At 54.1% G+C, this 22,248-nt stretch overlaps 6 protein-coding genes across 6 annotated transcripts; 2 read left to right on the top strand and 4 right to left on the bottom strand.

The window, feature by feature from the left end:
- Window positions 1–3,217: 3,217 nt before the first annotated feature.
- GGS23DRAFT_292585 (uncharacterized protein) lies at window positions 3,218–6,137 on the bottom strand. The gene is made up of 6 exons (XM_051512657.1): window positions 5,674–6,137; window positions 4,911–5,448; window positions 4,467–4,848; window positions 4,193–4,417; window positions 3,642–4,115; window positions 3,218–3,580 (listed from the first exon to the last, which is right to left on the bottom strand). Exons 1-6 carry the CDS (start codon window positions 5,882–5,884, stop codon window positions 3,527–3,529), a joined length of 1,884 nt encoding a protein of 627 aa, XP_051375573.1. The 5' UTR covers window positions 5,885–6,137; the 3' UTR covers window positions 3,218–3,526.
- A 1,956-nt stretch (window positions 6,138–8,093) lies between these two features.
- Window positions 8,094–15,349, bottom strand: GGS23DRAFT_292556 (Sec63-domain-containing protein). The gene is made up of 2 exons (XM_051512656.1): window positions 8,919–15,349; window positions 8,094–8,861 (listed from the first exon to the last, which is right to left on the bottom strand). The coding sequence occupies exons 1-2, from the start codon at window positions 15,050–15,052 to the stop codon at window positions 8,324–8,326; spliced, it is 6,672 nt and encodes a 2,223-aa protein (XP_051375572.1). The 5' UTR covers window positions 15,053–15,349; the 3' UTR covers window positions 8,094–8,323.
- A 108-nt stretch (window positions 15,350–15,457) lies between these two features.
- GGS23DRAFT_603071 (uncharacterized protein) lies at window positions 15,458–17,570 on the top strand (the record flags this gene model as incomplete). The annotated part of the gene is made up of 2 exons (XM_051519426.1): window positions 15,458–15,472; window positions 15,909–17,570. 2 exons carry the CDS (start codon window positions 15,458–15,460, stop codon window positions 17,568–17,570), a joined length of 1,677 nt encoding a protein of 558 aa, XP_051375571.1.
- Window positions 17,422–19,722, bottom strand: GGS23DRAFT_552452 (putative replication factor protein). Its single transcript, XM_051515405.1, has 4 exons — window positions 19,264–19,722; window positions 19,098–19,176; window positions 18,241–19,041; window positions 17,422–18,153 (listed from the first exon to the last, which is right to left on the bottom strand). The coding sequence occupies exons 1-4, from the start codon at window positions 19,377–19,379 to the stop codon at window positions 17,986–17,988; spliced, it is 1,164 nt and encodes a 387-aa protein (XP_051375570.1). The 5' UTR covers window positions 19,380–19,722; the 3' UTR covers window positions 17,422–17,985.
- On the bottom strand, window positions 19,723–21,443 carry GGS23DRAFT_292496 (uncharacterized protein). Its single transcript, XM_051512655.1, has 4 exons — window positions 21,338–21,443; window positions 20,840–21,276; window positions 20,700–20,790; window positions 19,723–20,644 (listed from the first exon to the last, which is right to left on the bottom strand). The coding sequence occupies exons 2-4, from the start codon at window positions 21,263–21,265 to the stop codon at window positions 20,094–20,096; spliced, it is 1,068 nt and encodes a 355-aa protein (XP_051375569.1). The 5' UTR covers window positions 21,266–21,276; window positions 21,338–21,443; the 3' UTR covers window positions 19,723–20,093.
- GGS23DRAFT_552444 (uncharacterized protein) lies at window positions 21,254–22,145 on the top strand. Its single transcript, XM_051515404.1, has 3 exons — window positions 21,254–21,276; window positions 21,338–21,446; window positions 21,501–22,145. The coding sequence occupies exon 3, from the start codon at window positions 21,561–21,563 to the stop codon at window positions 21,852–21,854; it is 294 nt and encodes a 97-aa protein (XP_051375568.1). The 5' UTR covers window positions 21,254–21,276; window positions 21,338–21,446; window positions 21,501–21,560; the 3' UTR covers window positions 21,855–22,145.
- Window positions 22,146–22,248: the final 103 nt, after the last annotated feature.

The raw sequence follows: 22,248 nt of genomic DNA, 5'->3' as shown, positions 1-22,248 counted from the left end.
TCAAAGGAAGGATCCCTTTCCTTTCTATAAATAATTTAAAGGCCCTTGCGAGGCTTCTTCTTCTTCTTGCCCTCGTCTTCTCTTATAACGGTACCGTTATACCTATGCTTACCTAAGAAGGAGGCGAGCTCTAGCACCTCTATAGCTAGGTTATCTTAAATATCGACGCTAGTAGTCTTTAACTCTACTATACCTATTAACTTAACTATAAGAAGTAATAACTAGGTATTTAAAAAGGTAGTACCTAGCGAGATAATATCCGAAGTAACTAAGGTAATCGTCGAATATATCTCTTCGGCTACCTATCTATACTTAACCGCGTTTTAATTTAATATCTCCTACTCCTAAGATTACTTATAAAAGAATTATACCGATTTTACGTCGAGATTCCTACCTATTTCAGCTACCTATTTCGGGGTTAGGTAAGTTAACGATTTAAGAATAAACTATTCCTAGTAAGCTAATTACTACCCCCGGGGAGCCTTATAAGGCTATACGTAATTAAGGCTTCCGTACTTAAAGTATACTTTTTCTTTCCGTTATAAGACTCGTAAATCGTTAACGATCGGATACTTCGACGTCCTTTTATTAGGGACTACTCGGGATATATTTCCAGAGCCGTTACCGGATCCCTAATTAATACCGTTACTATACGACCATTATCCTTACCAAGGCTACTATTATTAACCATTAAAGGTTTAAGGTAAAGCTATTAAAGCTCCCGGGACCTATTAAGGCTATTATATTAGGCCTTAATTCGGATAATAAGGCTAATATAGTAAATAAGCTAGGATCTAGGAAATAAGGTAGGGTATGGTTTACTATACCCGTACGTATAAAGGCGGAGCCGCTAGGGGCTAAGGTAACGTCGTAGTAGTAACCTTAGGAGCTAATACCTAGTTAAAATACTCGTTAGTGATAGTTTACTTAACTAATAAGCCTATCTTTTCCATAATAAAGCGTTCGATTAGGTTCTCCCGCTCCTTTAGCTATTATTCCTTAAATTATTCTTTCTTAAGGTCTACGACCTTCTAATAACCTTATATTATGCTATATGCCTCTTAAAGGGCTCTAAATACGTAAGTAGCTTTCTCGAGGGCTTCCCTTTTTAAATCCGGATCCCTTAAACCGTTTACGAAGCGTATAATTACCGACTTAAGTATATAGGTTTCGAGAATGGTTAGGTTATCGGTACCGTTTAGGCGTAGAACTTAGGGGAAATCTCTCGATCCCGTACGTCTTAATAGCTCCTATGCCTTAATATAGTAAGAGGCGAGGGATTCTTCTAAGCCTTAAGAGATATTAACGATTTCGTTTCGTAGGTCCGATTAATTAGCCGTTTTAAATGGAAATCTTTCCCTTAAGAGCTATTAAACCATAAGTAAATCGTTTTAAGTAGCTATTCCTTACCTAGCGAGGTCGAGAGCTCGCCGGATACGAGAATTACGATCTAGAAAGGCTACTACCTCTCCTTTATATAAAGTATCTATGGCTTAAAGCTTATTAAAAGCTAATAAAACTAAGTAGCTAGCTAATTTAAAGGCCTACGTAAGTAGTATAAGCCATCTAGACGCGGCCTTACTACCGTTAAAACGACTATATATAGTTAAGTCGGGTAGGACTTACGGAGGAATCGGTTCCTAAGGGTCGGCCATTACTACGGATACTAATAAAGCTACGGAGAATAGCGAAGAGAACGACGAACTCGACAAACGAGGAAGTAGTAATACGTTCTCCTTTAAGGGAAACGAAGATAACGAAGTAGATAGCGATAAAGGGAATTATTCTAACTATAATGAATCTATTATTAGATTTAATTATTCCTAATTCGAAGGTCCTAATACCTTTATTTTTAACGTTAACTAAAACTAAGGGAATATTCCACGGGGAACCTTACCTAGGTTCTTAAGGTCCTATAAAAGGTCGTTTAATTCGGGGCTTCCGGAATTTAGTAAAAACCTAATTACCCTCGCTAGGTAGGGGTACCCTATGGTAAGGAAAGAATCGGCTAAAGCTTTAAGAAGCTTTAGGTTTCGGTTATAAATAGTAGCGATATATAGCTTATCGGGTATAAGAAAAAGGGAACTACCTTCTCCTTCCTTCGGTATGTTACGCCGGTAAATGATATCGGTAACGAAGGGATTAGCGTACCCTAAAATAAGGCCCGAAAACGAACTAAGAATACCTCTTTTTAATAAAAAACGACGAACTAGAATATTATCTTTCGGTAGATAATAACGAAATAAGGATACTCTTATACGAGCGGAACGAGCTTTCTAAGACCTTCTATACGAAGAGGTTAAAACGGGATAAAAATAACGAGAAAATAACTAAGCGTACCCGTAGTCTAAATGCCTCTTTAATACCTGGGTTCGATTACTAGCTAGATAGAGTATAGAACGTACTTTTTTTTCTCAAACCTCCTATCTAAGGCACCCTTACTAAGCGACACTCTTTTAACTCTCAAGGGCTACTTACATAATGCTTATTACATAATAAGGAGGGCTCCTACTTAGCTATATGTAAGCCTGCTGTAGGAAAGGGCAGGTACTTTGCAGGTACCTACCCACCGGGCGGGTGTCAATAGCAGGGGTGGGAGTGTGAAGCTGTTTACAGGAGGTCCTTCCGAGGCTGCTCAGAGGCGGGTACATGTAGGTACCTAGGTACTGCAGGCAGGCACCTATCCTACTATGTGCCCACCGAAGGTACTTCTAGGTGCCTCGAAGCATAGGTACCTACCTACCTAGGTAGGTAGGTACCCACACGCAACCGAGTACCGGTTGATGTTCGCGTAAAAATACCGCGTCAAATGAACGAGGCAGACGCAGAAGGCCGCCGCACAAGGCCCCCCCCCCCCCCTACACCTCCGGCACACTACTCATACGGACTCGTACGGCTTGCGTGGAAGAATATAGAGTATATTGTTGGCATAAGAGAGGCAGCTATCGAGGCTACTCAACCCTACGGCAGCGCAATGCTATTTTTGATATTGCAAGATTCCTAACGAGAATCAATCCATCGGTCGGTCCTTCGCAACCCTCCCGCCCTTCTCTTCTCCTTATAAAAGGGAAACGAAAACCGGTCCCGATGGCTTCCCGTCCTTCATCTCGATTAGGATACCAAACAAGCAAGTCGCAGCAGCTCTGCGTCGAACTGGGCCTCGTTTTTTTTCTTTTGCAGTCCAATCCCCCCCCCTCCCTGCCTCCCCCCAACCTCTATCCCCCTCTCTCTCTCCCTTGCCAAAAGGCCCCTCCTGACCAAAACATCAACGACTCCGGTATCGCGCAGGAGCTGATCGGAATGAAGTACTGCTTAATTGTACATAGAATGGACACATTACGGGGTCCAGGTCCTCAGATGTCGTACGCATCCTCACTTTGGAGTAGTGGAATGTCGCGTCACAGCCGCACCCGACGAGATGAAGCCCATCTTATACCCCAAACGCCCATAGTTGCTGCCCTCATTCTTCGGGCACCTAAAAAAAAAAAACCGCCTTGGGTCTCGTCCAATCTGGAAACCTGTCACTTCATGCCGTAGACTCGACCTCCGCGGTCACCTTATCGGTAGGAGCCTTCGTACTCTGCCGCCCTTGTTAGCAACCCGACATTTTCGCGACTTGCTAGACCGTCCTCCAAACGTACCTCCGCCGCGTCTGGCTTGTCTTCGCTGGCCGAATCTTCTTTAGCTTCGGATTCCTTTGCCTCCTTATCCGCAACGTCATTCTTCGAGTCGGCCTTATCTGGCTCCGCCTTTACACCGTTGGTCGTCTCCTTCCCGTCCTTCGCAACACCGGCCGGTGCTCCGTTCACGCCGTTGGCAGACGTAGGTGCAGAAGCGGCCCCGTCGGTAGCGAGGATCTTGTTCCACTTGTCTAATAGAGTCTGCGATCGCGGCTTGAATTGAAATTCCCCCTCTTTGGGAATCGTCTCCAGCTTCAATATGGCCTTCAAGACCTTGTTGATCTTGGTTACGCGGATGACGCTGACTTCTAGATCGGGGAATGTTTCGAGTTTCGCAAGGAACTCGGACATCGATTTCATTTCTTCCTCCTTAGGCTCTTGGTCTCGGAGAAGTAGACCCTTTTGCAGGCGGTGGCGCAGGAAAAGTATTTCCTTCTGTAGACTAATGAGCAAAGAGCCGATCCTCTCACTGCGACAAGGATTTTATTATTATTATTGAATGGGGATCTCACCTCCTTGCGTACGTGTCGCTCCTCGGGGCTAAGTTCTGGTTCCTTTGGCTCCTTCTCCTTGTTGTCCGCTTTCTCCTTGCTACTCCTCCCGGACTTCGCCTTGATCTTGACAGGCTTGGGCGAAGCATCCTTGGTGGGTGATTTCACACCGTTCGCTCCCTTAGACGACGGCAGGTTTGTCAACTTGATCTTAGGTTTCTTGACAGACTCGGAGCGTTGGGGGGCCTGTGTTGGAAGTTAGTAGATGGTCATAGTTTCGTGAAGGAGATGAGACAGATATAAGTTCCCGTACGCTGTTATCATCCGCCTTGCGTTTCTTGGATTTCGACTTCCTCTCCGCCGGCTGCTCTACGTCATCACCGTCGTCCACATCGGCCATATCGATGTCGTCGTCTTCGTCCGCTGTGACGGTTTCAGCAGCCTTGCTTGATTTCTTGGGTGTCTTGTTGGCCTTGGCCTTCTTGGCCGCATCAGCCTCAGCCTGCGCGAGCCGCTGCTCTTCGAACTCCTGCAACACGGTCTTGTAGTATTCCAACGAGTTCTGTTCCGCGGCCAGAAGATGCGCATTCTGCAGATCTTTGCGCATCTTAGTCGTGACGAGGCTGGCAACCGTTGTCGGGTCGAGTTCGCTCAAGTCGGTATTGGTGGTCCACGAACTGGTAACGTGGTAAGCGTCTCTAGCTATCAGGTCACACACAAGGGGGTCGATTCGACTTACAATTCATTGGTGTGAAGATACATGACGGGGAATGTTCGGTCGGCGATTCTCTTTCCGCCGTCGGCGAAATCCTCGCGGTACGTTCCATCGGGTCGTGCTGCAGTGACGGGTCGTGTGCCCAGCATACTTTGAGGCAACATGCCTTCTTCTGCGATGATAACGGGCCACGGTGGGAACCCCTTGAGCTTGGCGAAATAATGATCGCCCGGCTTCGCGTCGACGTGCAGAATCTTGACTCGGGATGCCTTCTTGTTCAGCTTCTTTGCCTTGCTGTCGCCGGCAGACTTGCGACGCGCTCTAGACTTATCTCCGGAGGTCGGTAACTCCGTTTCATTTGCGGTACCTTCAGCAGCGTCCTCGGCGGCTTGTGTAGTTGCTTCCTCTTCGACGCTCGCAGGCTCCACAGCCTTCTTAGACTCGTTATCGGCACCAGCGGTAGAAAGGTTGGTCTCGTCAGCTGGTTTATTCGCCATCTCGACGTCAGGCTCGGTGGGCTTAGTGTCGGACGAAACGGCCTTCTCGGTGGAAGTTGATTCTTCTTAGGGGAGACGTCGTGTCAGCAGGCGACCCAAGCTAAGATACGAGAGGAAAACGTGTGTATATATATGTATAGGCCGGGGAAAGTGGGCGAATCGGGTGAAGCGCGCTGGAGAAGGGGTGGACACGGTGCATTTGCGCAGGTGACGGGTCAAGAGGCGGCGGTGAAGCGTGGAGCGGTTGGCAAGGTGTCGGTGGCAGGATGCCGTCATAGAGTACAACTTACCCGTTGGCTCCGTAGGCTCATCTAAGTCATCCCCTTTGAGCTCTGCAGCCTCTGTGGTAGAGTCGGAATCAATTGACTTCGCCCCGGGGCCGGACGCGACAGGCTTCAAGACGACTCCCTCCTCAGCAGCAGCAGCAGCAGCAGCAGTTGTGGTGGCGGCAGCTTCGGAAGGCTGCGCGGCGGCAGATTGCGCAGGTGTCTCGTCAGACATCCTGATAATAGCAAAGTCGTGACAAGAGCTTGATGGATTTGTTGCCTCGTATTCGTGGTCTCGATGCCGGCGGCGGATGTTGTTTGCCGAACAGAGAGACGAAAAGAGGCAAGAAGAAAAGAGAAGGGGGAAGGATAACGCGAATACCTGAGGAAAAAAATAATAAAAATAAGGTGGTGGGTATGTTATTGACCAGGCGAAGGATGGTAGAGAAAAACGCGTCCAGTCCAAGTTGGTCAAAAACTCGAGCAGGCAACGGGACTGTCCGGAGCCAGGACCAGGTGTTACTAGCAATGGACGGTGGCAATTGAAAAGGCGCGATTCGATAGGGAACGGGTTGGCGATGCGTTGCTGTTTGGGTGGTGGTGTTCCTGTTGGGGGGTGAAGGGGGTGGCAGGGCGATTATGAGAGGGGATGCGACAGGAAAATGAAGGACGAGCAAACGCAGAATGGAAGAGTAATGGAAGTTGAAAGAGTACGGACGAGTGAAAATCCCTAGGATCGAGATGAGAAGCGCCTGTGCTCACAAGGACGATGAAGGCTTGGTAGCTTCTACAATAGCTCTATCACGTGACTTGGTTTGGAGAGGGTCGGCGCTGTTTTCTTGCTGTGCTGGTGTTGGTGGTGGTGCCTTGCAAATGGCGTGCCCCGTCGTTGCAGTGGATTTAGGTCGAGACTCTTTTCTTCTCTCCAGTTATTGCCTTGTTTTGCCTTGTCTTCTCCTGTTATTCTCGGTTTCAACTCTCACTCTCGCTCTTCTCACGTATCTTCCCCCCTCTCTTTTGGGGAAAAAAAAAGAATCCTTGTTATTTTGACACTCTTTTGGTGGAGGTAAGAGGTGGGTAGGTATATCAAGTGGTTAACCCGGGGTACCTAGGCACTACAAGCAGGCACGAGGTATGGAATCCGTGATGGATGTAGATGCGATGTACCTATTCCAGGTGAGTAGGCGGCGCTGAGTCTCCTATGTGTACGTGCTCGTGACAGACCCGCCTCAATTATACATAGGCAGCTCTAAGTATTAGGTAGGTATACCTACTACGAGCTTGCGCTATGCTTTAAAATGGACAAGCTGAGGCGAGCTTAGGTAGGGTAGGTATGGGATCAAGGTACCGGGCGAGGCGGCAGGCAGGTTACGTACCTAAGGCCGGTTCTGTTCTGTAGCCAGGTTCGGTAACCAGGCAGGGATGAGGTAATCGCCTCCTGATTTGTGGCCACCTAACGGGGCCCGTTTAGGACGAGGCTTGGTGTCGTAGAGGATGACGGGCAGGATGCATCCACACGCAGGCGATTTCTCGCGTGGTCACGGTGGATCGGGAGAAGAGAGGTGCGTGGGCGAGTAGGAGCAGGCGGGTAGGCGGTCGAGAAATGGCTATGTTGAAGAGAGGGGGGGGGTTGAAGGGGAATATCAAGAGAGAGGCGAAAACAAGAAAGAGGAGGGGGTGGTGCCGGCGAGGGTGGTGGTGAGAGCGAGGAGGTGGCAGACAACAAACAACAACAACAATAACAACAATAATAATCGTGCCTTGGATGCCTGCCTTACCTATATATCTGATGGCAGCTATGTGGTGTCAAGTACCGGGCTGGCTGGCGGGCTGGCTGGCGGAAGAGCGGGCGGGCTATGTAATGCGACTGGTATTTTGTTCTGCTCGATATTCATTGTTGCCTGTACGTATTTACATCTAGGTGCATATTACTCAGCCTGGAGGTTGGCTGGGAGTTTGCGTGGGTCGTGGATATGGGGTGTGTAGCCCGTGTGTGTAGCTCCGGTAGGGTAGAGGAGGTAAGGCGGGCAAGGTAGGCCAACAGGTGGCTAATGAGAAAAAATGTGACGGGGTCGGTACGGCGGGCTAGGTAGGCAAAAATGCCCGCCCTTCTCTCCGGTCTTGGTCTTGGTCCTGGGCTCTGGGTCTTCCTGGCCTTGGTACAGATACATCCATCCCCTTCCCATACAACCATCCCATTAACTCCGTAGGGCATCGCTGGACCGCGCTGCGTGGGTCTGACGCACGCCTATCAGTCGTGCTCAGCCAGGAGGCACGGCAATGTAGCGGACGCCAGCCCACCCTGGGAAACGAGAACCCCCTAGCCCCCCGTCGCCGAGCGCCTCCCTCGCAGCAACGGCAACGGCACCGACACACATCGGCATATCTACACGCAGGCATCCCATGCCACGTCCAACACACGCGTGTGTGCACGCATCGACGAGGATCATCACGGCTGGCACCGGCGGTACGGGACGGGCCCGCGGCATAGAGGCGGAACTAGCGATCAATCTTTTTTTTTAAACCTGTCCCCTTTCCCTGCGTGGTTCGTCACGCGGCTTCTATTGCGTTCCGGATGGCCTCTCGCTATATGTACAGTAAGCTGTTCGTACACCAACCCGGCGTCTTCCCACCTGAAGGAGCCCCATAGGACCCGACGCCTTTGGGCACCTCATCACTCGTCTTCCTCGTCTTCCTCCTCGTCGTCGTCCACATCCATACCCTCCGCTACTGTGACGGAGAAGGTCGGCTCCTGGTCCACGCCGACGTAGCTGTCACTCATTAAGAAGAGCTTCAGGTCGTGCTTTCCGGCCGTCGGGACCGTGTACTCCAGCTTGACCTTGAGCTGCCGCCCGATGGTGACCCTCTTGATTGCGAGCAGGGTCTTCGTGCTCTCCTCCCCGACCACCAGCCACCAATTCTCCACTTTCTTGGTGGGGTAGAATGGAGCATGAACCGTCGTATCGATTTCCCCTTCTTCCTCGTCCACCTCACGCTCGATCTGGACGCTTATGTACGCTGGTTCTCCCGCCCGGATGTTATCCTGGTCGAGGAGCTCGAATTCGAGAGAGATATCTGGGTACTTGTTGTTCGTGAATGCCGCCGCCTGGGCGAGCTGGCTCTGGGATAGGCCCAGACGCTTGACGAGCTTGCCGTAATTGGGATTCTCCTCGGGGTTCATGGCTTCCATGAAATCAAAGATATCGTTGATCCTGGGGCACAAACAGTTAGTTACCCTACCACCGGGACCGTAATGCATGGGTACGTACGCGAACTCGTTAGCCGCCTTCACGACTTCGGGCGTGAAATGGGGGATTTGCTTCAAGGGACTGTCGCGGTCCCACATGGCCTGGACAACCATCTGCGACATTTCCATGGCGTTCATGGCGTTGAGATGTCCATCGGAGGAAAGAACATCGACCAATGCGCTCAGGAGACTCAACGCCTTCGACACGACTAGTTCTTGATCTTTAGCCAGGTCGATAGGGAGCTGCATCCGGGAGAAGTGTGCTTGTAGCAGTACGAACGCTTTAAAGTGCGGTGAGTCGTACGCTGGGTCGGTCATTTTAACCGGAACCCTGTCGTAGATGCGACGGAGAAGATTGTCTTCGTGGCGTCGGATCTGTATCGCTTCAAATTCTGTCGCCGACGTTACGATCTCCAGTATTCCCTTGAGCTTTGTCTTCGCGCTCAAGGACAGGAGGAAAGTCTGCATTGTGATGTACGAGATGTTGTAGTAGGCCGCGATCATGGCTGCGTTTTGGGGAGCAACTGAGCCGTCGTCTTCGTCAAAGTCGATAATCTTTGATTCTGTTAGCTCTTTGAGAGTTGTCTCGACGAGGTCCGATAGATAGCTGCTTAGGCCGTCGTGCGTCGGACTTGTCAGGCTGTAGTAGCTAGGGTTGGCTAGGAGTCGGCGGTAAAAGTACGTAAAGGTCGTCCAGTTAATTGCATCGTCCGCGGACTCGATCATCTTGGTGCTGACTTCGGTGACGAAGGCGTCGTGCACGAAATTGTGGAGATGCGACTCGACCGGCAGAGCTTCGTTCAAGAACTTCTTGAAGTATTCTCTCTTGACGGCCGGGACCATCAAAACCCCTCGGCTTCGGCCTTCCTTCGATGGACGCAGTGATTTTCCAAACATCTGGAGCACTTCGCTCAACTGGTAGTCGACGTAACGGTGTTCACGGCCCTCAAAATACTGAGTCCCCATCACCACTACTAAGTGTGCCGTACAATCGAGCTCCCAGCATACGTCGCGAGATGCAACCAGGACCTGTATGGCACCCTGGTTGTACAGGTGGAGAACAATGCGCTTGTCGCTCTGGCTGAGGGCCTCGTGGTAGTAGCCGATGCCATGTGAAAGTGCCTCAGCCAAAGCTTCCTCGTGGATACGTTCTAGAAGCGGTCGAAGTTGGTCGACGTCTGCATGCAGGAAGCGATCTTCGTCGTCGTCCGCTAGGCAAGCTGCGAGAATATCGCGAGCACTTGACCTCGTTTGTTTCCTGCTCGGGACGAAGATGAGAGCCGGCTGATCGGGAGACAGTTCAGTGATTGCCAGGTACGCCGGCTTGGCCATCGCAAGCATAAGCGACGGGAAATGAGGGATAGAGAAAGATTGGATGCGAAGCTCTAGGGGTACAGGGCGAACGTGTGGACTGAAGTTGTATATGTCCTTCTTTTTGGCGTCGATCCATCCGCCAATATCCCGGGCATTCGCAAGCGAGACGCTTAATCCGATAATCCTCATCGCTAGACTAGCGGTGGTACGAATGTAATGCATCCGCGATACGATTATCTCGTATATGTACCCGAGCGGGCCGCCGAGCAGATGGAGCTCGTCGGCGATGAACAACTCAACGGTAAGGATGTTCTTGCGCCTCTGCCATTGTCGGGAGAGGACGTCCCATTGCGTCGGCGTGGCCAAAATAAGATCACCTTTCTCGAGCAACTTGAGGTCTGTCGCCGTTTCTCCGGTGAGCTTAACTATCTCTTTGCCGCCGCGGAGATGGCCAAGCCGCTTCTTCCAGTCTTGGTATTTGGTGTCAACGAGCTCTTGGAACGGCGCGATATAGACGGCGCGGCCGATTTCTGGTTTCGACCAAAGGCGCAAGAGTGCAAACTCGGCACAGACAGTCTTCCCGCTGCCGGTTGGGGCACCAATCAAGACGTTGTCATCCGTAGTGTAGAGGGAATTGAAGGTCTGGGTCTGGATCTTGTTGAAGTAGTTCCAAGATTCGTACAGATTTGAATAATCCTTAGCCTTGAGGGCGGCAACCGGAAGAGGCTGGAGATCAAGAAGCTGAGTATGGGGTGGGAACTTCTCGGGGAGGATAAGCTTCTGAAACGAGACAGCCAGCTTTGTCTCCGAGTGCATCCATCTGTCGGAAATGACGGAAATGAAGTAATTGGGAGGCATTGGTTCCGTGATGGGAACGGTGAAGTCTACAACATGCTCGTTGGATTCCGAGATTGCGTAGTCCTTGCGCAAAAGGAACTGGTCGTGGAACAGAATGTCCTCACCGTCGCAATCTTCAACGATGATCCAGAAACCCTCCGCCAGCCCGTGAACTTCGTCGTCCCATTGGAAATTGGGCGTGATGGACAATTCCACCCGAAGCATAGAGCGTGTCATCGGCTGAGCCTGAGCCTGGATTTCGACCCTAGGGAACTTAGCTACTAGGTCGCACACTGTGCGGCCTGCTTTCGGAAGCCCAAGCAACTCCCCCATCCGGGGAGGGTCCAGGTCGAAATAGCTGTTCCATGGGACATCTATCCTTTCGGCCTTGGATACGACATCTCGCGAGCAACGGGGGAACTGCCGTAGCGGTGTCATGGTCGGCCACATCCGCTTCTCTGCCATCTTGCACAAGTCTAACGCTGTCTTGGCGACGTGAGCCCATCCTTTCTGGAGGGTAATCTCGAAGATGGCCCGGAGAATACGGCCTGCGGATTGCGTAACGTATACCATGTCAGCCATGAGGGCCAGGCCTTCGAGCTTAAGGCGGGAAATGTAAGCCTGCAAGAGGACGTTGATTTTGGCATGCGGCTCCTCGACGCTCTCCTTCACGGGGATTGGCACCCGGCCGAGAAGCTTTGCGAGCTCCAATTTCTCATCTTGACGAACGGGAATGTACTTGAACTCGGCGCTGAGGGCGAAAACGCGGAAGAGTTCGATCGTCGTGATCGAAGGCTGGATGAGCCTGTTGTAAGTGTCCATCGATCCATACGTAATATAATAATGAGATGCTATTCTTCCGAGTTCGGTTGCCTTGACCTTTCCGGTTTTTTCGTCATAGGTGATCAAGTTAGATTTCTTCAGCACACTTGCTGCCGAGTGTATAAGATCAACCCGTTTTTGTTCTAACGCTTCATCGTCCTCGTAGTCGGCTCCGACGCTATACAGACCGGGTGACCTTAGCATCCGGACGAATAGATACGTGTAACCAAGCCATTCTACCCCTTCATCGCGACTTCGAACATTACCAAGGACAATCTCAGCGTTCAAGTTGTCCACGAGTTTGCTAGCAAATTGACTCTCGATCGGCAATTGCTGGTTGAGAAGCGATAGGTAATACTTCATCTCGTTTTGAGATGTGATTATGATACCTTCACCATATGTATCATACTGAGGTCGCCCGGCGCGACCCAACATCTGCAGGACATCTTGCGGGCTCAATTCTACCCAGCTACCTTTCTCTGGAGAGTAAACCTGAGTACCCTTGATGATGACAGTATGTGCTGGTAAGTTAACGCCCCAGGCGAGAGTGGCCGTACAGACGAGGACCTGGATCAAACCAGCAGCGAAGAGTCCCTCGACCTCATCTCGGTCAACACGGTTCATACCAGCATGGTGGATACCGAATCCATAGGGAAGAAGATCCTTCAGATCCGCGTCCGATATATCGTTGACGATTTCGTTGAGAGCTTCCCTAGAACCCGAGTCGTGCTTCAAAATTTGGTTGATGGTCTCCAGCTCCAGAGCTTTATCTCGAATATACCTCGCCGTCTTTGCAGTTTCTTTTCGGGAGTGCACGAAGATGAGCATCTGGTTCCGGTTGGTGCCCACATGCTCGATGACCTTGTTGTAAGTTATGTCATTCATGGTCTTCAGTTGTTTGATAGCCTTCTTGTCGGTAACACCGATGAATTCTTGCCTGAGAGGACACGGCCGGTAAGACCCGTCAAAATGGAAAAGCCCCTTAGCAGGGTCCACGCGGAGGAAGCTCGCTACATCCTTATAGTTGGGCAGTGTGGCGGACAACCCGATGAGCCTCACGGGGTCTCCAGTCTGCTCCGTCTTCCTTATCGTCCTGCTGACGATGCTTTCGATGACGGGGCCTCGCTCGTCATGCAGAAGGTGAATCTCATCGATGATTATCAATCGCACGAGGTTTGTGTAGGTCAGATCCGTGGCCTTTCGCGTAATGACGTCCCATTTTTCAGGGGTTGTGACAATTATCTGCGTCTCGGAAATCTGTTGCTTGGTAAGCTGCCTGTCGCCGGTCAATTCGGACACCGTGATGCCGTACGGCTTTAGGCGGCCACCGAAATTCCCAACTTGCTCTTGGACGAGAGCCTTCAGAGGAGCGATGTAGACGATCTTGAAAGCATCCAAGTCGATATCCCCCGTCTGCGGATCTCTGTGCTTCCCGAGCTCCCTCAAGATAGTCAGCATAGCCACGTTCGTCTTTCCACTGCCAGTGGGGGCGCAGATGAGCATGTTCCCGTCATCTTCGAACGCTGATGGGTAGCACTTGGACTGAATTTTATTGAGAGATTTAGCCGAGCTGAAAGGCGTGCGCGCCCATTCGGGCATGTCGGTAATGGGGATATTGCTATCGTCCGCCTGGCTGCGCTTCTTGGGTGGGGGCACGTGGATTTCCTCGTAGCCCTTGAAGGTTCGCTTCGTCGAGCCGTCGGGGAGTATAACTCTCGGGTTCGTCATAAGATGATTGCCTTGGTCGAAAACGAGGTTTTCGAGATTGATGTACTTTCGTGGCTGCAAGCCGCCGACCAGTTGGCCATCCGCCCGCTCGGCCTTTGGCGCCGCCGTATTGAAGGAGGCCGGCACGTCGATGTCCATCTTAATCTCCATCTTCTTGGAGCCTTCGGCGCTCTTTTTGCCCCGGAGCTCGTCCAAGATCCATTTAACACCTTCGGAGGCCATCTCCCGTTCGACAACACCCCTCTCTTCGTCGCCCTCGGCTTTCGCTAGCCGCGTAAGCCACACGATCTTCTCCCGGTTCTCGATGAGCTTCTGGACGACTTCGTGATGTTCATAGTCAAAAAGCTCCATCAGCTCGTTTTCGACCTCCCTGAGTTGCTTCTCGTCCCCGCCAGCTTCGTCCGGTTCGCCGGAGAGGATATGCAACGCTTGGGTGGTTTTCTCGTGCCGGATGTGGTCATCGGTATATATGTTACCGATCTCTCTCTGCAGCCAGTAGGCGTCTATTTGACGCGCAGGGATGTAGTTGCTCTTCTTGGACCTCTCCGTACCCTTGCCGTCGGGCAGCCCCGAGTCGATAAGCATATCATCGCCGTCAGCTAAGCCGGCCTCCTCCTGATCTCGATCTTCCCCTGCGCCACCGGCCGTGGCCTGCTCCTCCTGGCCAGGCAGATCTTGTTCGTCATCGTCGGGGGCCGCCTCGTCATCGGAGGATTCGTCTCGTACTTCATTAACCATAGCCGCCTCTTCGTTTTCGTCCTCGTCATCAAAAACAACGGCAACACCCTGGCGTTCGTCGAGTTCTTCGTCACCTTCGGCCGCTCCGGCTCCGGCATCCATCTCCTCGTCATCATTTTGGGTATCATAATCTGTGATTTTCTTGCCTAGGTTGACCAGCTCGTTGAACTGCTTAGGGTTCAGCGTCGCGCCTAACAGGTCGTCAATCTCCTTCTTCTTATCGAAATCTTTCATGTCCTCGTCCTTAAGATATTCCAAAACGGCGTCGGCGGCGCTCAAGACAATCTCGTAGGACACATCGCCTAGGCTATTAGCAACGATATTTAATATCAGGTCATAGGTGGCACGGGTGGCCGGGATGCGCGGCCGATATCTAAGACCTTCGACTAGCAGGTCTGTCTGCCCCAGAATGCCGGTGGCGCGCCTCTGTGACGGGTCCCCTCTCCGTTTCCGTTGTTCACGGGCCAGGATATCTTGACCCTCTTGCACATCTCCCCTTTCGACGTCGGGTAAGCCGGTGGGCTTCTTCGGCTTGGGCACCTGGTCGCGCGCAACACGGGAGCCCATGTCAGCGATCCTCAAACGGCCGGCGAGAGACTCGGGGTCGCCGGTGGCCTCGTCGGTTCGTCGCGTGACAAATCGCCGGTCCGCCTGGAGGACCAGGTTGGACATGGCCGAGTACTTATACTGCGACACATCTCGATAGTGGTCGGCCATCTTGACAAGAATTGAGGCTCGATAGTGTGGTTGTGGTGGGTGGTATCAGGTGGCGGCGAGACGAGGACGACTTATCGGCGAGTCCAATTTTGATCGACTGGACACGGACGCCGTACTCTGTCTACAGGTGCAGCATCGAAAAGACTAGAGGCAGAACAAAAGACTCGAATGTATTTTCGGCAGTTCCGCTGGGGTAGGTGGTCAACAGCGACGCGTCTTCGGCCGACGGCTCAGAGGACAAAGGTAATGGCGGTGGTCGAAGTAGAGGGGTGGTTGTGGTGGTTGTTGTGATGTTGCAGCAAGCCAAATGCAATAGAGTACTGCGCCAACCTTGTAAAGAATTTCCCTAGGTTACGAAGGCAAGCGGCAGGTGTTACCTGTAACGGCACATTGGGTCACCTCGTAATGCGTTACGGTAAGGTATCGATTGTACCCAAGCCAACAGTGCTTTATGGCAGTACCTAAAGGTACCCGCGGGCAATGCAGGCCTCCACCCAGGTGTCCCTAACCCAATACATAGGCAGGTGATCATGCCTAAGGCACTGTATTCAATTCTGCGCCTCACGTAACTGTGCATACTCCGTATACCCGCAGTGCAATGCATCCGTATAAACCGACCTGACAAGTCGTGCCGACAGAGATGTAAACAACCGGTCGATCTATTTTCTGCTACGTAGGCACCTTTGTAAATATCGAGCCCCGTGTCCCGGCACACACACCTACCTCTTCCATGTCGCTTACCCCGAAAGTGTGGGCAGCTCTATAAACTAGACCACATCGACAACTTCAAGCGAGATCCATCTACCGTTGTCCCGGCTCCCCCCGGCCCTCTCTCCCTATGGATGCTGCCGACCAGGCTCTCTGCGACCGGGCTCGCGACGTTCTTCGCCACCGGATCCGCCCCCGCGACGAGGTCGTCGCCGTGCGGCAGCACCTCGCCAGGGAGCTGGCCCGGAGCCTGGGGGCGGAGCAGCTCCGGAGCCCGCTGTCGCTCGTCGACCCGGACGCCGCCGTCGCCCCGTCCGCCGCGCTGCCGGGCGTCTACCGAGAGTACACCGAGGCGGCGAGGAGGAACCTCGAGATCCGGGCCGAGTTCGCGGCGCTCCGGGGCGAGCACGACGCGAGCATCGCGTCGCTTCCCGCGCCGCCCGGGCCGGACGACGCCGACGCGCGGCTCCTCGCGCTGCAGCTCGAGGTCGGCGCGCTGGAGCAGGAGCGCGAGAGGCTCGAGGTGGTCGACAGGTACCTGGGGGAGCTGGACCGGCTGCCCGCGGCCGCGCCCGACTTCCTGGACCCGGACGTCATGTTCGCCGGCTGCGCGCCGCTGCCGGAGCTGCCCAAGGACGTCGTCGCCGGCTTCGCCGAGGACCGCGACGCGCCGGACCGCGAGGTCCGGGAGCTCCTGTCGCGCCTCCAGAAGGCCGTCCTGCGCAACAAGCTACTCGCGCAGCGCGAGAAGCAGAACTTCGAGAAGCTGAAGGCCCAGAGCCCGCTCGACCCCAGCAGCCTCCCCCCGGCGGCCCAGCTGCACGCGCTCAACGCCGTCAAGGACAGCCTGATCGGCTGGATCGAGACCATGTTGGCCCAGGCCGGCGGCGACGAGGACGACGCGCCGGGCGCCGGGTCCCCCACCAAGCTGCCGGCGCCGAAGGAGAAGGAAGATTTAGACCGAGAAGCGCGCGCGGCCGAGATCCAGCAGGAGTACGCGCACCACGTCGACCTCCGCAAGGAAATTTTCGCCCTGGTGGCGCAGCTGAAGCAGCTCAAAGCCGCCGAGCCACCCCCGAAGCCGGAGCCAGTGCTTCGTGGGGGCCCCGTGCCCAGCAGCCACAAGGACGCCGAGGCCTACCTGCTGACGCCGTACCTCGAGAAGCTGCAGGCGATCTCGCGCGAGCAGAAGGGCCTCATCCAGGAGAAGTCCTACATCAACTCGTTGCTGGCGAGGCAGCAGCACGAGTTCAACCAGATGATCGACCACCTGGCGGAGGAGAGCCACCTACTACAGACATACCCGACCAGGAAGAACCCCGCCTCCTCCCACCCCGACGACGCCGAGGGCAGCGGCCGCAGCAAGCTGCAACCGAGCTTCGGCGAGGCCACGAAGGGGGCGGGCGCGGCGGGCGCGACCTCGATCCGGAAGTCTAACACGACGCGGCAGATCGAGCCGTGGATCGCGGCGGCGAACTCGGCGCAGATCGCGACGCTCGAGGCGGTGTTCGAGAAGGTGGAGGAGGGGCAGGCGGCGGTGGAGGACGCGATGCAGGCGCTGGACGAGGTGCGGCGGCTGCTCAACGTCGACGGCGGCGACGGCGGCGGGGAGCAGGACGAAGGGCGCGAGGGCGAAGCCGGCGCGGCCGCCCCGGCCGAGCGCGACATCTGGCTCGCGGACGAGGACGGCGGGCCCGCGGCCGGCCGCGAGCGGAGCACCCGCCGCAGCAAGAAGGGCAAGGCCCGCGGCCAGCCCGGCGAGAGCATCTACGCCCAGTTGGACGGCAACCTCGGCCTCATCAACGAGTAGGCCCCAGGGCGTTGCCTCCGGACGACGTATCGGACAGGGCGGAACTCACTTTCTAGGTTCTCTTCCGCTTCTCCCGTTGGCACAACTACCTAGTATATCTACCTACCAGCCTAAATGCATGGGACGCAGTGCTCAGGCAGACATGCTCTTAGAGACCTTACTACTACCCCGACACCCATCAATACATATGGCCACCTTTTATACCTCGCCGTCCCTCATGTGTATGTAGTAGCATATCCGCGGTTGGCGGTTTCTTTTATTCGACCCGACGCCGTACGCTATGTCAACCATCCAATTACACACAAGGCAGCTTTCGCCCACGCGGAGGTCTATATCTACTTCTCCGCGGAAAACATTGCACATTTGCCGAGTTCTTCGTTTCTCTTGTCGTCCTCCTTCCGTAGTCCGTGCGCGCTCAGCCCTTGCCGGCCAGTATGTTGGATATCCGCAGGGCGAGGTCGAGGATCGACAGGTGCTCGTCGGCGCCGTCGACCAGGCGCTTGTCGACTTCGGAGAAGACGAGGGTGATCTTGTTCTTCGCCGCGTCGGGGACCATCTCGTCGTGCACTACGGCTTGGTATAACTGCGAAGCAGAAGAAGAAGCATGTGTTAGTTAAGTCTTTCCGCAACGGCCGTGCCGCTGGGCGAGCAGGCGCCGAGGGAAACCCACCTGAGAGAGGACTTGCCCGGCGCTCCATCCGTCGGCGACCATGTTCTCCACGACCTTGGCGACGGCCTGGTACGTCGCGCCCGCCGACCGCGGCTGCATGGCTTTCCGCAGCGCCTCGATGGTCCAGTCCGGTATGACGCCGGCGATCTCCTCGATGATCTTGACCGTGACGGGCTTGGGGTCGCCGTCCACGTCCATCGCGTCCGTGTCCGCGTCCGCGTCCCCGCCCTCCCTCTCGGCGGCGCCCACGAGCCTCGCGCCGCTCTGCAGGAAGGTGATCGCCTTGCGCAGATCGCCCTCGCTGCACCGGATGAGCGCGTCGACGGCGCCGTCCTCGAGGACGACGCCTTCCTTGCTGGCGATCTCCTCCAACCTCCTCTTCGCGTTGCCTTGGTCCAGGCTCTTGAACCTGAACTTGCTGCATCGGCTGGCCAGCGGGTCGATGATCCGCGTGACGTAGTTGCAGATGAGGCAGAACCGCGTGATCTTGCTGTACGTTTCCATCGTCCGCCGGAGCGCGCTCTGGGCATCCTGCGTCATGCTGTCGGCCTCGTCGAGGATGATGATCTTGAAGGGCGGGCACGGGTACCGGGATCGATATCCGGCAGGCGGGTTCGTCAGCTGCATGCGCGCGAAGTCCTTGACCTTTTCTCGCACGATAGAGATGCCGCGCTCGTCGGAGGCGTTGAGTTCGAGCACACGTGATTTTATCATCTCCGGCCCGTATAGCTCCTTGGCGAGGGCGAGAATCGTTGAGGTCTTGCCCGTCCCCGGCGGTCCGTAGAATAGCATGTGAGGTAGCTAGATAGTATTAATTCCGCATGTCCTTAATATTAACCACTACAGAAACGGCTCACGTTGGAGGCTTGAAGAGTCCGTTGGAGGACGTTTACTGTGTGATCCTGGGCGGTGACATCGCTAAGGGTTTTGGGTCGACTTGGGAAACGAATTAGCCTTCATACCTCCTTTCTCCTCTACCAGGGGGTGCGAGTATGAATATGCCCTATGGAAAACATCACGTACTATTTTTCCACCCACGGTTGCTTTCGAGCGCTTTGCTTCGATTCTTCTATTTTTGCTGCGGCCGTCCCGTTTGCCGCAGCCTCCTTGCGCGCCTTGAGGTCAAAGAAGTTGGCCATATCTGGGTTTGGGTCGAATTCAGAACGGACTCTTTGGTATGGCCCAATTGTGCAGATTCGACGGCGAGAGTTTCCAGAACGATGTCGTGGTTGGCGTGTGACACAGGACCTCGGCCTTTTGGTTTTTCGCGAGCGAACGGCATAGGAGAGCTAGATTTGTTATCGACGCGTTGACGACGCGTTCTCCGCATTCTGCCGTCAATTAAACTTTACAGGAGGCAGGCGGTGTGTAGCTTACATAAAAAGTGTGGTGTGTCCACATATGTACCTAGGTACCTCTTCAAGCCATCCATCATTAGGAAGTACCGAAGTACCCCTCGACGTCCCTCAAATTCAATCAACCCCTTATTGCACGACTGGTCGTTCGCCTCAGATCCCCCCCCGGTGGTCTTGATAAATGCCTCCTATCTTGAACGCTGACGAGTGTGAAGGCATACGGAAGAATAAAAGGGGCTCGTTTTCGTTATTTTGATATATATTTCTATCCACTGGCCGACCTCATATCGTAAGTATCTAGCCTATGCTCTACCTACTACCTAACACACTAACCTACACATGTAATCCGCACCTACAACATACACCTTAACCCTTTATATATATATCACACTTCGAGACTTCCTCCCACAGCCGGCACCATCTCACACAGACAGACATGCTGGCCAGATATTAGAAACAGAGAACACAGGAGACGTTTCGCTACATCATTTCCCCTGCTTATACCCCATACACCAACTGTTGGAGCCTGTCCTCGATGACCTCGTGTCCTACGTACGTCTCCCAGACTTGATGCGGCGCCTGGTCGACGACGTCCCAGCTCATCAAGTTGCGCGTGAGACGGCTGACATGCCTCTGCTTGTCCTCCCAGCCGCTGTTGCGCCGGATCTCGACGCCGGAGCTGATCAAAACCAGAGGGGTATCTGGATTTTGAATGGCTCTGTTGTCGTCCACTTCGCGCCTTGATAGCGTAGTAGCCACCAGATTTTCTTGCAACTTTGCGGCCGCGTATTGGCCGGCCTGATAGGCACTTTTCCCCCACACACGATCTTCCCTCGTCCTACCGCGGAAAAGGGCCTCTCCGATGCGGTCAACGCCGAGTGGGGAGAGCACACCCTGTACCCAGAGCCAAAACCCTTTACCTGGTGCTCCTATGGCACCAAAATCCTCCTCGTGGGAGGGATCGATGAGAAGAAGCCCCTTTATATCTTTCTCGTGTCGGGCGGAGAAGATTCGAGAGTAGATAGAACCCGTGTCGGCTCCAGCAAGGACTGGGTAATGCGTGAGCAGGTATCTCTAACCTAGGTTCTACGATGACAGCCTTACTCCAAGGGCCGTCCTCGCCGGCTTTGGCCAGCGCTTCACTCGCGGCTTCGACGGCCATTCCGGCAGAGAGAGGCGATGGCGCAGCATCGCTCTTCCGAGAATCAGTAAGGGCAGTTTCACATCAACTAGGTCCCTCTTACCCAAGCAAATCCAGGACGGTCGACGAAGCAGTACCGGCTGATAGAGCCATTGTTAACCGCGCCGGCGGCGAGCTGCTGCAAACCATCCTCCACGGGACCTTCCCCTTCCAGTAGCACCGCAGGCAATATCGCTCCCTCTGGGTCGGCCCTACTTCCGTGACAGTAAACGTGTAGCTCGTATCTGTCTCCATCGACCCAAAACATTTGGCCAGGCGGTGCTGGTCGGGAATCAAGCGCGCGAAGGACCAGATTACAAGATATCAGGAGACAGGCGAGGGTAGGTAGGACCATTTGTGAGGCGTACTTGAGACTGTCGACCCTCTCTTGTACGGTGCCGTGGGTGTCAGCTCGGCCAGTCAACCGTTCTTCCTCCTTGAATTTCCCCCATTCCACTAGGTGGTTGGTGTGAACGGTCCAGGCAGTCATTAAAAGCACCCCTAGTCCGGACCCGTTAGCCCTCGGCGAATTTCCCATCCCCGAGGTCCCTAGCCGGCTTACATAAAATACTAAATATCCCCACCCAGCCCTCTTCGTGGCGTGTTCTTTCTGCCGATAGCAATATCACCGCCTCTGCCAATAGCAAACCCCAGATGTTGTACGGTGAGACCTAGGCATGTTCGTGAGCGCCGTACGCAGAAGCTGTTTCCGGGGGGCTCCTTGCCGTTAGGCTGTTAAGGTCCGAGCCGTTTGCGCTGTCGACTCGGGTCAGCAGCAAGTGAGTATGCTCGTCTGGCCCACCTTCTCGTTCCTGGCCCGTCAAGTGCGGTGCGCCTTCGCTGGCGCCGTTTCTCTGCTCTCCCTGTGGCCTCGTCATATCGGCGACTCAGACCGTGCCGTGTATCTCTGCTCTGGCGATCAACGGCTGTGTTGGTCACAACTGGGGAGAATGTGGGAACGTCAGGCGACGACAACGAAATGTGCACAAGGCTATAACGAAGACAGGGTGGGAGTTGATACGGCTCTTGCCTTGTCAAGTCTCTGGTACACTGACGTCACGACTGAGCTCTATACCTAGGTAGGTAGCTAGGGAGCAGCTGCCGACTGCACTGGGACGGACTGGTTTCCAGGTAGCTGCCTCTCTGTTACCAGCAGGTTACCCACGTAACACACCTCGCCGGTCGATATACAGAGCCTCCTCAGGTTCATCTGTTACGGGTACCTGCCCAGGTACCTGTCCACCCTACCTCCAGGTTACCTCTAGCAAGTTCTCGTCGACAGCCCGCGACTCCTCGTATCCAGAGCTTCTTCAGATAGCCGCTTTATCGCTCGCTCGCGCCTCGGCTTTGGCCCGGATCGACGATGCAGCAAGCCAGCTATTCTGGCCGGGGGATCCCGGGAGTAGCGCGAGCGCACGGACGATGCCCTCCCCGGTCTCTTCGCCCACCGGGATTCGCCTTCTTATTGGCTGG

The sequence above is a fragment of the Durotheca rogersii genome (assembly GCF_024521655.1).
Source record: "Durotheca rogersii strain YMJ 92031201 chromosome Unknown GGS23scaffold_3, whole genome shotgun sequence".
NCBI classification, from domain to species: domain Eukaryota; kingdom Fungi; phylum Ascomycota; class Sordariomycetes; order Xylariales; family Xylariaceae; genus Durotheca; species Durotheca rogersii.
The sequence above is the reverse complement of the archived record's forward strand: the minus strand, read 5'-3'. Positions and strand labels throughout refer to the sequence as shown.